This window comes from Peromyscus maniculatus, chromosome 12 (assembly GCF_049852395.1).
Source record: "Peromyscus maniculatus bairdii isolate BWxNUB_F1_BW_parent chromosome 12, HU_Pman_BW_mat_3.1, whole genome shotgun sequence".
NCBI classification, from domain to species: Eukaryota; Metazoa; Chordata; class Mammalia; order Rodentia; family Cricetidae; genus Peromyscus; species Peromyscus maniculatus.
Genome location: NC_134863.1, coordinates 4,544,597 through 4,558,294, shown reverse-complemented (window position 1 = coordinate 4,558,294; position 13,698 = coordinate 4,544,597). Strand labels below are relative to the sequence as shown.

General features: G+C 49.2%; 1 protein-coding gene and 1 long non-coding RNA gene across 19 annotated transcripts in view; both read left to right on the top strand.

Moving 5' to 3' along the window:
• Dgcr2 (DiGeorge syndrome critical region gene 2) overlaps positions 1 to 13,698 on the top strand; it is a 77,013-nt gene that overhangs the window by 52,895 nt on the left and 10,420 nt on the right. For 15 of the 18 annotated variants that reach the window (XM_076548440.1, XM_076548434.1, XM_076548438.1 and 12 more), the window contains 4 exons: positions 2,055 to 2,265; positions 4,726 to 4,802; positions 5,138 to 5,314; positions 13,343 to 13,546. In XM_076548440.1, coding sequence (XP_076404555.1) covers positions 2,055 to 2,265; positions 4,726 to 4,802; positions 5,138 to 5,314; positions 13,343 to 13,546 — 669 coding nt within the window. Of the gene's footprint in view, positions 1 to 2,046; positions 2,266 to 4,725; positions 4,803 to 5,137; positions 5,315 to 13,342; positions 13,547 to 13,698 lie in introns of all 18 variants that reach the window. The other 3 variants (XM_076548431.1, XM_076548432.1, XM_076548430.1) reach the window with 1 other exon arrangement.
• On the top strand, positions 5,321 to 10,087 carry LOC143268050 (uncharacterized). The gene is made up of 2 exons (XR_013043632.1): positions 5,321 to 6,311; positions 6,492 to 10,087. It is a non-coding gene; the product is annotated as an uncharacterized LOC143268050 (long non-coding RNA).

The window sequence follows — 13,698 nt, the reverse complement described above, 5'->3', positions numbered from 1 at the left end:
TCACAGCCCCCACCCTTGCATGGAGCCATAGTTCTTGGTCTGAGTAAGTTGGGAAATGTGTAACCAGGCATCTGAGCTTGGGTAAGAAACTTGAAATAAACGCTGTCTCCTCCTTACCCTCAGGGAGTATGTCCTGTGTAAACTGAGCCACACTGTCTCCTCCAGGAGGCTCCACATCGCTGTGCACTCAGCTGTGCTTATCTTAGGCCTGAGCAGTGAGCAGATATCCATAGCCAGCTTGCTCTCCTTGCACACAGCATTGTGGACATGCCTCAGCCGTGGTCCAGCTTGCCATTTTCTTTCTTGTCTCCGTTAATAAGTCAGTCAGTCACACATCTTTACATCTAAACACGAGGATTCGGCTGGTGAGATGGCTCAGCAGTTCAGAGCACCGGCTGTTCCAGGGGCCATGGGTTTGATCACCAGTACTCACATGGTGGTTCACAATCGGACTCCAGTCCCAGGGGATCGGACGTCCTCTTCCGGCCTGTGCAGCCACTGAGTGCACATGGTGCCCAGCCACATGTAAGCAGCCCGCACACAGAGGATGAAAATACAAACATGAGTATACTCCCTAATAAGTTTTACCAGTTCTGTGGCATTTTTAAATAATATCTTTTAGAGTGTAAGAGGTACTCTAGCCAGGTCTACTTAGAAGTTAGAGGCAGGCAGATCTCCATGAATTCAAGGCCGCTAGAGCTGCATAGTGAAACCCTGTCTGGGGTGGGGTGGGGGCACGAGGGAACGGGACTTCTGATAGTGAGTGTTCTCTAGACGAACAGAACTGATGGAATCCGTCTAGAGAGAGAGGAAAGGGGACTTACGAGAATGGCTTACAGGCCGTGGTCCAACTAGTCTAGCAATGGCTGTCTACCAACAGAAGTTCCGAGAAATCAGTAGTTGTTCAGTCCACGAAGCTGGGTGTGAAGGAATGGACTTGTCAGCAAGAGCAAGCGCAAGCAGGCAGAGAGTGCACTAAAGGTGGATCTTCCCACCTCAAATTAATTACAAAAAAATCCCCCAAAACCCCTCACAGGTACACCTAGCCACTTAGGTGTTAGTTAATTCTGGATGTAGTCAAGTAGACAACCAAGAATAGCATCACAGTACTCCCAATGTTTGAATGCTCTGGATCTGTGGAGCACACCCCGATACTGTCTTCACTACGGTGTAAACCCTTGCCTGAGGGGCACAGGAACCATCCAGTAGAGTGAAAAGAGCTGTGGCAAAGCTGTGCCTTCTTTCTCTCACCCAGGAGGGGCAGGTTTGGACCCTCTGAAGTTAGACTTATGGAGCTGTTTTAGGGGTGCTAATTGGCAGGCACCCTGCTGAACCCCTGTGTGCACAGAAGAGAGGAAGCGGTGGGCTTGGCTTGCTGGCAGCAGCGGCCAGGACAGCCAGTCTGGTAATGTGCTTACTCCCCGGGCGCCTGAGACTGAGTCATGACCCTGATTGTTCACCGGAGGGTGAACTGTGTTGGAGGATTCTCGAGGCACCTGTTGCTGTTACTTAGGACCCTGAGTACAAATACACCGTAGCTTGCGCTTCTTCGAAGAACTTGAGCCTCTGAGCCAGTGTGAGCTCAGCTGAGAGCTCATCGCTCTAAGTGAAACCACAGGGGACCTGCCGACCTAGACCCCCCTGTGGTAGAAAGATTATTGGGGATCAAACTGCCACGGCACATGCACTTGGCTCGCATGCACCCCTCCCCCCAGGAGAGGCAGAGAGATGAAGAAAATGGAGGAGAAGCAAGCAGATTTTCTGACTGTCGGGATGGGGATCCTTGAGCTGATACCGGCTGTGTGAATTAACTAGGTGCCCTTGCCTGGGGTGGTCAGCCTTTGGGAGTGGATTAAGGGTGGTTCTGGTAAACAGAGACCCAGCCACTGCTGTTTTTGGGAACTGTGCTCTGGACCTGTTACTCCAGTGCAGCTCTAGCTCTCCAGGTGGTTCTGAGGTGTGGCTGTGGCTGATGCGCCACCTGTCACTTTACTTTTGAAGTCGCGGCGGTCCTAATGTGGGGACAACCCCCCTCCGTTCTTCATGCTTCCTAGGGAAGTGCCCAACCGGGTGGCACCATTATGAAGGCACGGCCAGCTGCTACCGGGTCTACCTCAGCGGAGAGAACTACTGGGATGCCGCGCAGACCTGCCAGCGCGTGAACGGGTCACTCGCCACTTTCTCTACTGACCAGGAGCTGCGCTTCGTCCTGGCCCAGGAATGGGACCAGCCAGAGCGGAGCTTTGGCTGGAAAGACCAGCGCAAGTGAGTCCCGGGGTTCAGAGTCTGTGCGCTGCTGAGCACTCACTGGCAGCCCCACCAGTAGAAGCAGGTAGAGGTCCAGGGGCTCGGTTTGGCATTGGGATGAAACTGGGGCCTTTTGAAGGAACAAGGAGTGCAGGCCCGCTGCTGCTGTTTGGGACCATGGAGCAGCCCTTTTCACTGGTTCCTGTGGATCCAGCTGCACTGGTGACTGTGGCCAGGGCATGCTAGCCTGAATCCCAAGGGATCGCTCCGTGTGGGGCTCTGGGCATGATAAGAAGGGTATGCAGCGGGTGGGTGTGCAGACGGTAAGATGAGCCTGCAGCTCTCCTGGGTACTGTCTGTGCCCTGCTCAGTCTTTCCCAGACACCTTAGGCTTCCGAGTGCTTGCACATGGGACCCGTGATGGGCTCCGGGGCATGTGCCAGGCCTAGCTCAGGCAGTCTGCCTAGAACCTGGTCCTGAACTCCGGAAGATGAACTTATCTAGAGGAAGCGGAAAAGTAGCAGCCAACTTAAAGGCTCAGTATTTGTGGGGCTTTTGTTTAGGGACCAGGAATGTGCCGAACTTGAGTGTGCCACCTCTGGAAGCCACATCATGTGCCCTGTCCATGCTGTAGGGTAGAAGTTGGAAAGGGCAGCCATCGTCTCTGCTCCAGAAGGAAGGACAGAGGATGGCCAGTGTTTACTGCCAGCCACCTGCTGCCTCCTAACAAGGGCACAGCTGCCATTCGACTGGAGAGCGCGATGACCTAAGGCAGGTGGCCAGAGGGCCGCTTCAAGATAAGCCAGCTCTGCCATGTGTGGCAGGCCAGACCACCACGCTGTTTCTTGTCTGCAGCAGCCGGGTTAGAGAAATGGCTCTTCTGCTCCCCGGAAATGCCCGGAAGGGCAAGGGCCTTGCTGGGCCCCGTCTTCCATGGCGGCCGGTGTGGGCACAGCCCACGCTGCTCACAGCAGCTGTTGCTCTCGGCATGGCTGGAGCGGCTTGGTACTTTGAGTGGGGCCACATCAGCAGGCGGGCATCTCTAGGGCTGGGACTGGAGAGCTAAGGCAGCATGGGCAGGCACAGAACTGTGAGGTGCTTGGAGCATTCAGTCCAGCCCGTGTGCAGGTGTCTCAGTGTTTGGCGGCTCAGACTGGGGACATGCTGCAGGCCTGCAACAGGCTGGCTGAGCAGAAAGCAGTAAAGGGGGCAGGGTATGTTCACAGGGCTTTGTTTGTTCAGAGTTCCCTGTGCTGTGATTTTGCCATACGCAGAATTGTGTTTCTATGACATTACATCTGCGGTCATCCTGCTTTGAATGTAAAGTTTTCTAGAATTAGCTAAAGAGAACAGGCTTGACACAGATTCCAGATATAAAACTCTCTGACCTGTGAATTTGTTTAGAAAATGGATTTTATTAAAGTTGAGAGAAAAACTTTAATGAATCATGTAAATGGATTTCTTTTCGGGCTGCCAGCTCATAAAAAAAATGACACGGAGTCTTATTATTAATTATGAAAGCTCAGCCTATAAATTAGGCTTGTCCCACTAGCACTTAGTAAAATTAACCCATTTCTGTTCATCTACGTGTTGCCATGTGACTCGTGGCTTTTACCTCTCCTACGTGTCTGTTCCTCTGGCGACGACTCCTTTCTTCTTCCCAGAGTTCTCTGTCCTCAGAAGTCTCTGCTATACCTCCTGCCTAGCTATTGGCCATTCAGCTCTTTATTAAACCAACCACAGTGACACATCTTCACACAGTGTAAAGGAATACTCCACAACAAACTCATTTTAGAGGTCAGTATAACCATGAAAACACATACACAGGACTGGAGGTGTGACTCAGTGGTGGAGAACTCCCCAGCACACATGGATGAAACACTGGGTGGTGTGACTCAGTGGTGGAGACTCCCCAGCACACGAGGATGAAACACTGGGTGGTGTGACTCAGTGGTGGAGAACTTCCCTGCACATGTGGATCAAACACTGGAGGTGTGACTCAGTGGTGGAGAACTTCCCTGCACATGTGGATAAAACACTGGAGGTGTGACTCAGTGGTGGAGAACTTCCCCCGCACACGTGGATGAAACACTGGGTGGTGTGACTCAGTGGTGGAGAACTTCTCCGCACACGTGGATCAAACACTGGAGGTGTGACTCAGTGGTGGAGAACTTCCCTGCACATGTGGATAAAACACTGGAGGTGTGACTCAGTGGTGGAGAACTTCCCCCGCACACATGGATGAAACACTGGAGGTGTGACTCAGGCTGTAATTGCAGCTGCGTAGGAGGCTGAACTCAGTGCCGGTCTATCCCAAAATAAAGGAGTAAAGTAGTCAGTGGTGCAGGAGTAGAATGCTTGCCTTGCAAACTTGAGTTCTTGCGACCAAGAAAAGGGTAAATGTTTTCATTTCTCCTAAATATATACATGTATGCATAGGTGGTCACCGGTACTGAGGTTTCTCTCTCTGTCCTGCAGGCTGTGGGTTGGTTATCAGTATGTCATCACTGGGCGGAACCACTCCTTAGAAGGTCGCTGGGAGGTAGCGTTCAAAAGTAAGTATTCTTGTTTGGTAAGTGTGAAGTGGAGCCGTCTTGACTCAGATGATACTCTGGAGTCTTCCTTCCACCCAGTGTTTACTTGATTTGCAGGGCCCCAGGGGACAAGGCACATGGAAATGGGGAGGGTTGCAGAGGGGCCTCTGAGGCAGCGTACTGCCTACCAGCCAGACCCTGTGAGTTTCTGGGGCCTTCTCTGGAGCTGCAGCAGCCTTTAGCCCTTGCAGTCCTCCAGGCCTGTGGTTGGTCCAGTGGACGCCAGCTTGAGGACGGTATGTGACGATCTGCTGATGGTTGGACGTGTTTATCCTCACGTCCATTCTCCTCCACAGGCTCCTCAGAAGTGTTCCTGCCTCCAGACCCCATCTTTGCCTCCGCCTTGTCTGAGAGCGACCGTGTGTTCTGTGCCCAGCTCCAGTGCTTCCACTTCCCTACACTGAGGCACCATGACCTCCACAGCTGGCATGCTGAGACCTGCTCCGAGAAGTCCTCGTTCCTCTGTAAAAGAAGTGAGTCCCGGCCGTCAGCCTCCGTGGGCTCTGACCTCATGGTGCTCGGCAGCGGCTCCGTCCAGCTGGCCTCGCGCTCTGTGGCCTGGGCAGCCTTAGGTGTTCTGGACCCCTGACCACACTTCTGCTTTACTGGCTTCAGTGTCCTTCAGAGACTGGGTGAGAGCAGTGAGCTCAGGATTTGCCAGTCCTGTGGCAGCTCTGCGGCGTCGAGGGCCTTGGTAGCTTTTCAGCTGGATGTCCTCTTGGCTGTCTGAGGTGTGAATTCTCTTCCCTAGTATGTGGGTCAGGAGTCTCCCCAGCCCTCCGCTAACACATCCACCCAAATTTTACATCACTTGTAGTGTAGACACACCAAAGATGGGGAGCCCCTCCCCCAGCTCTGGGAGGGGTGGGGAGGAAGACTGTCTTGATAACTTCTGACGGCCGCTGAAGCCGTGGTTGGAGTGAGGAGTGCTCTCAGCTCTGACCTTGGGAATGCCCTTTCTCCTCGCTGAGACCCTTGATGTCTGTCAGTCTGTGCTAGCACCATGCTAACAGTTTAGCCTGGACCTCGGGCTGGCCTGGGTTTTCCTCTCTGCCTGTTGCTCTTCTGGGCCTTTTTCTCTTCTACACCGATTTTAGTGTTTTTATTTTCTTGTTAGTTCTTTTAGTGTGGGATCTTAGATATATCTGTGGACAGTTTTGTGACTTTGAAGCCTTCTCCTAGATTGCTTGAGCTCTTGCGGAAGTCTCCACTATGGCGTTGGTTAGGAAAACAGAGCATGCATTTAGTCTATCAGCATCAAGCTTTAACGCTTTCGACCGAATTTTAAAACTATCCTTGGGAGTAAAGAAAGTATGTTTCAGCTCCTCCTTTTCCAGAAACATTCATGCCATTAAAAAAAAAAAATACTGAGTTTTACCAGAGGGTTTTTTCTGATTTTCAGAGTTAATAGGTTTTTCTTCTTTAATCTTATCTCTTTGTTCATTTTGTGTTAGACCGTTTTTGATGTAGGTTTTTTTTTTTTTTTTTTTTTTGGTTTTTCGAGACAGGGTTTCTCTGTGTAGCTTTGCGCCTTTCCTGGAACTCACTTGGTAGCCCAGGCTGGCCTCGAACTCACAGAGATCCGCCTGGCTCTGCCTCCCGAGTGCTGGGATTAAAGGCGTGCGCCACCACTGCCCGGCTTTGATGTAGGTTTTTACTGTGTTGCCCATGCTGATCCTGAAGCTGGGCTCCAGTGACTGTCTTCGGCCTCCTGAGGGGCTGGGACCTCAGGCACTCCTGTTGTATTGGACGTCCAGCCACCCCTGTGGGGTTTGTGTGTCTTAACATTGCTGAATTCCATTTGCTAATACTCAGGTTCACTCCTTTTCTGTACTTTCCTTGGCTCATATCTCTGTTTTTTAAATGTAATTCAATTTTAAGTTTATTGTTGCAACTTTTTCTTCATAATTCAGATATCATAAAATACAAAGAAAATTAGCTTTCTACAGCATGGGTGGTTGGAGCTAAGAAATATCCCAAGGCCTGTGAGATGGCTCGGCAGGTAAAGGTACTTGTTTCTGAGCCTGACACTGGGTTCAGTGCCCAGGACGTGGCTGGTGTGAAGAGAGAACCTCTCCAAGTTGTCTTTTGACCTGCACACATGCACCGTGGCACATAAGCACTGACCACACACCTACCTACACAAGGAAAAAAAAGTAATTTAAAATTGTAAAAGTTTTTCAGACACAGTGACAATCAAAGATCCAGTTATCAAAATGAAAAGTACTCAACATATTAAAGTTAACAATAGTTTGTGTAGAGCAGGTGAAAAAGTCACCTTCTGCTGGACCTGCGGGCACCCACATTAATCCCAGTACTGGAAGGCAGAGGCAGGTGGGTCTCTTTTGAGTTGTAGGCTAACCAGGGCTACATAGTTTGACCCTGCCTCAAAAATCAATCAATCAGTCAATAAGTAAATCAACAAACATTTTGCCTATGTAGTGAGACCCTGTCTCAAAAATAAATAAATAAACATTTTGACTTCATTAAGAAAGGTATTAGATTTTGATTATATTGATTTTGGGCTAACCAAGTTGTTTGTTTTTAAAAAGAAATGGCTTTATAGTGCTAGTCCAACAGTATTTTCTTTCTTTCTTTTTTTTAAATAATTTATTTCACTTTATTTTATGTGCATTGATTGGTGTGAAGGTGTCGAATCCCCCAGAACTGGAGTTACAGACAGTGGTAAGCTGCCATGTGGGTGCTGGAATTGAACCCGGGTCCTCTGAAGAACAGTCAGTGCTCTTAACCGCTGAACTATCTCTCCAGCCCCCCCACTTTTTAAAGATTTATTTATTTATTACAGTATACAGTGTTCTGCCTGCGTGCACACCTACACACCAGAAGAGGGCACCAGATCTCACTATAGATGGTTGTGAGCCACTATGTGGTTGCTGGGAATTGAACTCAGGACCTCTGGAAGAGCAGCGGGTGTTCTTAACCTCTGAGCCATCTCTCCAGTCCCAAGTCTTTTCTTTTAAAGCAAGAAACAGTGCTTAAAAGAGTCTTAAAAGTGTCTTAAAAGAGACATCCAAGAGACTAGCTTTTTAGCCCTAAAGCACTTGCAAAATGAACCTTGGTGGGCTGGGGTGGCAGCTAGGGAGAGGGGGGGGGGCAGCTGGAGATGACTGAAATGGACAGTGCTTGCTGGCCAGGTGTGTCTGTTGAATTCCTTTCCTTGGCCCTTTTTTAATCTTTCTGCTACAGTTTGTCTTTGCCTTTTTATTTATGTATTTTTTCATCAAAACATGAGAAGTATGGAATATAGACCAGCCCTGTACTGCTCAGCAGTGTCCAATTCAAGCGTAATCCTGGACAATTCACTAATCTACAAAATACCAGGACACAGAAAAGAAAAACACACTCTTGACTTGGTGCACGTAAGATTCAGATAGTCGGGCTGGAGAGATGGCTCAGAGGTTAAGAGCACTGGCTGTTCTTCCAAAGGTCCTGAGTTCAGTTCCCAGCAACCACATGGTGGCTCACAACCATCTGTAATGAGATCTGGTGCCCTCTTCTGGCCTGCAGGGGTGTGTGCAGACAGAACACTGTGTACATAATAAATAAATTAAAAAAAAAAAAGATTCAGATAGTCAGTCTGAGGTTAAACATAGCCGTTTGTGTCTCTTCTACATCAGCGTGTTGGTGTTCTCGTTAAACATTCCTGTGTGATCATATTTGTTTCTACTACTTCATGGCAGGTTTAAAATGTCAACCGCAACCATCCAGACATAGCCGCCCATCAGAAAGATTGTCTCCTATTTCCCTAACCTTCGTAACTGAAGTCAGCTCTGTGACATGACTCCAGACACTAGGCTGTGAGGACATCTAGGTCCATATTCATTGTAAACCCTCGTGGGGCGACACAGTTGGTAGAACCGCAGTGTGAAAGCCTGCACCAGTCCACCAAGCAGACTGCACAGCACTAATGTGTGTGACAACGTGCTCGTCAGTTGTTTCAGGTCCACGCTGTTGCTGCTCAGTTCCTCAACCTCTGCCCTGCATCTACAGTTCCCTTCAAGTCCCTGTGTAGGCAACATGGCTCGGGGCAATAGTCTAATAGAGAGGACATCTGACCCCAGCGGGCAGTTCTAAATCATTTCACCTATGACATCCAAGATAGGCTGTGTAAAATAAAACTCGGGATGAAAAAAGATCTCACAGGGCTGGAGACATGACTCAGTGGTCAAGAACCATGTCCAATTTACAGTAGCCATGTTGGATAACTCACAGCCACCTGTAACTCCAGCTCCAGGGAACCTAATGCCCTGTTCTGACTTCCATGGGCACACACACACACACACACACACACACACACACACACACACACACACACACACACACCCCACACACAAACATACCTACACACAGACATACACAGGTGTACATAAAGATACTTTTTTTCTTTTTTTTAAGTTTCAGGTCCCAAGAATCTCTTTGAATGAATGTTAGTGGGAAGATTCTTTTTATTATTTGTAAACATGTGTCTGTGTGTGAACACGTGTAGCTCAGAGGACAACCCTCAGGAGTAAGCTGGTTTTCTTCTGCCCTGTGGTTTCTAGAGATTGAACACAGGTCATGAGGCTTAGAAGATGGATGGATGCCTTTCCCAAGATTTTTTTTTCTTTTTCTTTTTTTTTTTGTTTTGTTTTTTTTTTTTTTGTTTTTTTGTTTTTTTGTTTTTGTTTTTGTTTTTGAGACAGGGTTTCTCTGTGTAGTTTTGGTGCCTGTCCTGGGTCTCACTCTGTAGACCAGGCTGGCCTCGAACTCACAGAGACCTGCCTGCCTCTGCCTCCTGGAGTGCTGGGATTAAAATCGTGCGCCACCACCGCCTGGCTCTTTTCTTTTCTTTTTTTTTTTCTTCTAAATAAGGTTGACTCCAGTGTGCCTCACACTAGTTCAGTTCTTTCACCAGGTCTGGGCAGTAGGTGGAGACCTGTTTGACTGCCTTTGGCATTCAGTTTTCTACAGGGCTCCTACTTGTCCATCTCTCAGCGGTTGTTGAATAGAAGATGGAATCTTGTCCTGTGGTTAGAATGTGCTTCTCTGGAATGATGTGGATGGCTCCTTCTCTGCACTCTAGTACAGTTCCCATCCAAGGCCATTCTTGTACTTGTCTTGAGATCTAGAATGCAGCTAAAATAAGAACGTCCTTGTAAGCTTGGAACATGAAGGGACTTATGTTAGTTAGTTCAGCAGTTAGTTCAGCAGTATATCCTCTTCCCTGGAGTCATCAGAGGAGCTTTTTAACAAACAAAGAAATGGTCTTCAGTTCTGCCTGAGTGTTTAGGGATCACATACCCCTCTCCATCAGACCGGAATCTTGAGCTGTAACATGGCAGAATGGCCACTTCATTGCATGCAGGTTTTTAAATCGCTTCACCACCCTCCTTTGAGTTTTGATCACCAGCTCTTGCTGCCGCCTCAGCAGCAGCACAGAAGAGACTGGATTGTGGCTGTCCCTGCTCCCTGGTGTGTGTCCTGGGCCTGCTGCCACCATCTGCTGTGCTGGTTGAGGCCACAGCGTGGGAGCTCTGTGACCATCCACAGCCAGGCCGCCCTCTGGGTGGGGAACTGGGAAGCTGAATCACCCGCAGGAGGGCAGGCAGCAGGCCGGGTCAGCAGCTGCCACCCCCCCACCCAGGCAGGCAGACCGGCTGGCTCTGTGTCAGCATTTATATCCATGTGTACAGTGTACAGGGAAGCAGTCCATACCGTTGTTTAAATCTGTACATGTTGAAGATAGCCTTGTCTTTTGAGTGTCTGAGAGACAAGACCTTAAAGGACCATCTGCACTGGGAGGGAAAGTAGGGGTAACCTTGGGTAACTTATTAGATATAATTTCAAACTTAGGGAAAAACTGCAAGGGCATACCTGTGTTTATCTTACCAATTCAGCATCTGTCCACAATCAGAGATGCTATGAACTCAGAGAAATAGTGTCTTTACTAAGAACAAATACACACTCTTGTATAAAACATTCTATATTTTCAGCTTCAGAATATTTCCTCTGACAGTAATACCATCAGCAGTCCACTGCTCCAGTCTTGTTAGTGGCTCCAATAGCGTCCTGTCCTTTTATGGCTCCTTTTCTCCAGTCTGGATCCAGACAGAACACGCGTGCCTCTGACTTCCGTGTCCCCTGGTCTCCTTGAGTTTGAGTCAGTTCTTGTCCTCGTTAGGTCAGGTGTGAGAGCCTGCAGGGCTCTTTGCTTTACTTTTGTCTGTGCCTTGCACTTCTAGGATCCCTGCTTGGTCTTCTATTTCTTGAACAGATTCTCCTTCTGTGGTGGTTTGAATAAGAGTGGCCCCCATAAGCTCATATATTTGAATGCTTAGTACCCGGGAGGGGCACCATTTGAAAGGATTAGAAGAAGTAGGAGGTATGGCCTTTTGGAGGAGGAGGTGTGTCTCTAGGAATTTGAGGTTTCAGAAGCCTAAGCCAGGCCCTCTCTCTGTTTCTCTGTCACTCTGTGTCTCTCTCTCTCTGCCTGTGGATCAGGATGTAGCTCTCAGCTACTGCTCCAGCTCCATCTGGGCACCAGCAATGCTCTCTGCCAGGATCACGGACTAACCTCTGAAACTGTAAGCAAGACCCAATTAGAAGCTGTCTTTGAGAAGAGCTGCCTTGGCCATGGAGTCTCTTCCCAGCAGTAGTGGGTACCACCTGACCTTGTGTGTTGTCGGACCTTGTCATCAGAGCCTTTACAGTATGGGCCATTGACAGTCATGGTCTCTACGGGGAGGTTCTTGGATCTGGGTCATATCTGGTCTTCTTTTGCTGATCACTAGCTTGAGGGCATGGTGCTTTTTCTTTATTTTTCATTAAAAAACATTTTCGTGTATGGCGGTAGACATAGGTGCTTGCAGCTTGGTCTGTTGTGCGGGGATCCTCCATCTTAATACGCCAGTCTTCCTGTTCTAACGATCTGCTCCATCCTCTGTATGTGGTCTGCCTTTGAGCTGCCTCAGAGACTGCCTGACCGGATTTCCCAGTGGTTGTCAACTGTGACCGGCTCAGGGCTGCTGACAGGGCTGGTATTCTGATTCTGCATCTGCCCTCGGCCCTGAGTCTCTATCCTTCCACTCTCCAGGGGGTTAGTTCCAGCATGGCATCTCTAGGGTGCTCTGAAGGTTCCGAGAACATGATTGACAAGGGCAGGCTATTTAGCTAGTTGGGTGGGGAGCACTTGGTCTATTTATTTATTTTTGAGCCTAAGTTGGAAATACAGTTAGAATGTATAGTTGGCTGTGTTAGTCAGGATTCCGTAAAGGAACAGAACTGGTAGAATGAACACACACATGAAAGGGCATTTATTAGACTGGCTTACAGGGTCCTGGCTGAACAGTGCACCAGTGGCTGTCCAACACTGGGAAGGCCAAGGATTCCCTAGTTGTTGAGTCCACAGGGCTGGGTTCTCAGCAGTCCCAACCTGGTGCTGGAGTCCTGGAAGGTTCCTGCAGAGCTGCTGTGTTGGAATCCTGAAGGAGTAATTCAAATAATGGCAGAGGAATACCTCCGCAGCACGGTGGATGATTCACTGAAGAGTAAGGACAGGCAGGGAAGCGTTCCCTTCTTCCATGTCCTTTATGTGGGCGGCCACCAGAAGGGGTGGCCCAGGTTAGGGTGGGTCTTCCTGCTTCACATAATGGATAGTCAGATTGACAAACAAAATTAGCCATCACATTGGCAATCATTGACTAGTTCCCAGTTACCCTGTCTGGTTACTGCAGAGGTGGCCAAGCCTATGGCCTGTGTTGATGCTTAACCATTTTGGGATACTTCATGGTATCCTGTAGTTCTCTCGGGATTCTCTTTCTTTTCCTTGTTCTTTCCTTATTGTTAGAGCAAAGAATGTTCTCCGTCTTTCTACCCTGAACATTGGTGGCCACGTGGGTGATCCCAGGCCTAACTGAGGAGAGCTGTAAGATTTCTAGTCTCTTTCTAGATACCCCCATGCCATTTGGAGAGTGGAACAAGCTTCCTTTTCCAGTTCTCTTACCTCGTACCCCACCCCTCCCCATGTATCTGTCACATATGCTCACTAGCCTAAGGGGCTGGTTGTAGCTTTTTCCTACTCTAGTCTCCCAGGTCACTTCTGTGGCCTGGCTTACCACAGACGCTCTCAGTTTCAGGGAACCAGCTTGCCAAGCAGTACCTAGAGACTTATCATAAACACATTACAGCTTCTACGTGTATCCATAACATCTGCATTTTAGCTTTTAGAAAATCTCATAAATGAAGTAGGCACCTTAAAAGAAAATACATCTACAGGGACCTTTGTCCTAAAATCTGCCATCCTGCTCTGAGTTAGGGGGCTCCATTTGTCTGGGCCAGCTGTGCTTTGCCCAGCTGGGGTGTGCTGACTGCTTCAGATCCAGAGCAGAAAAGATCTGACCAGCTCCTCGGTTGTCCTGTGCTCTCCAGAGGTACGAGTAGTGGTGGGAAATCAGGTCTTAGTGCTGCCAGTAACACAGAGATCTGTGCACATGCCCTCGCAGGTCAGACGTGTGTTGACATCAAAGACAATGTCGTGGATGAAGGCTTCTACTTCACTCCCAAGGGAGATGACCCATGCTTGAGCTGTACCTGCCATCGAGGGGAGCCTGAGATGTGCGTGGCTGCCCTGTGTGAGCGGCCCCAGGGATGTCAGCAGTACCGCAAGGACCCTAAGGAGTGCTGCAAGTTCATGTGTCTGGACCCAGGTAAGACAGCCACCCCTTAGCCAAGAGCACTGGGGAGGACTCTCAGGAGCCCGTGCATGACACAGCAGGGTGGCACCGTGTGCTCACCAGCGTGGAGCTGGCTCGGGCCCCAGTGGGCATCTCTGAACGCCCCTGCTAATCAGCCCCATCAC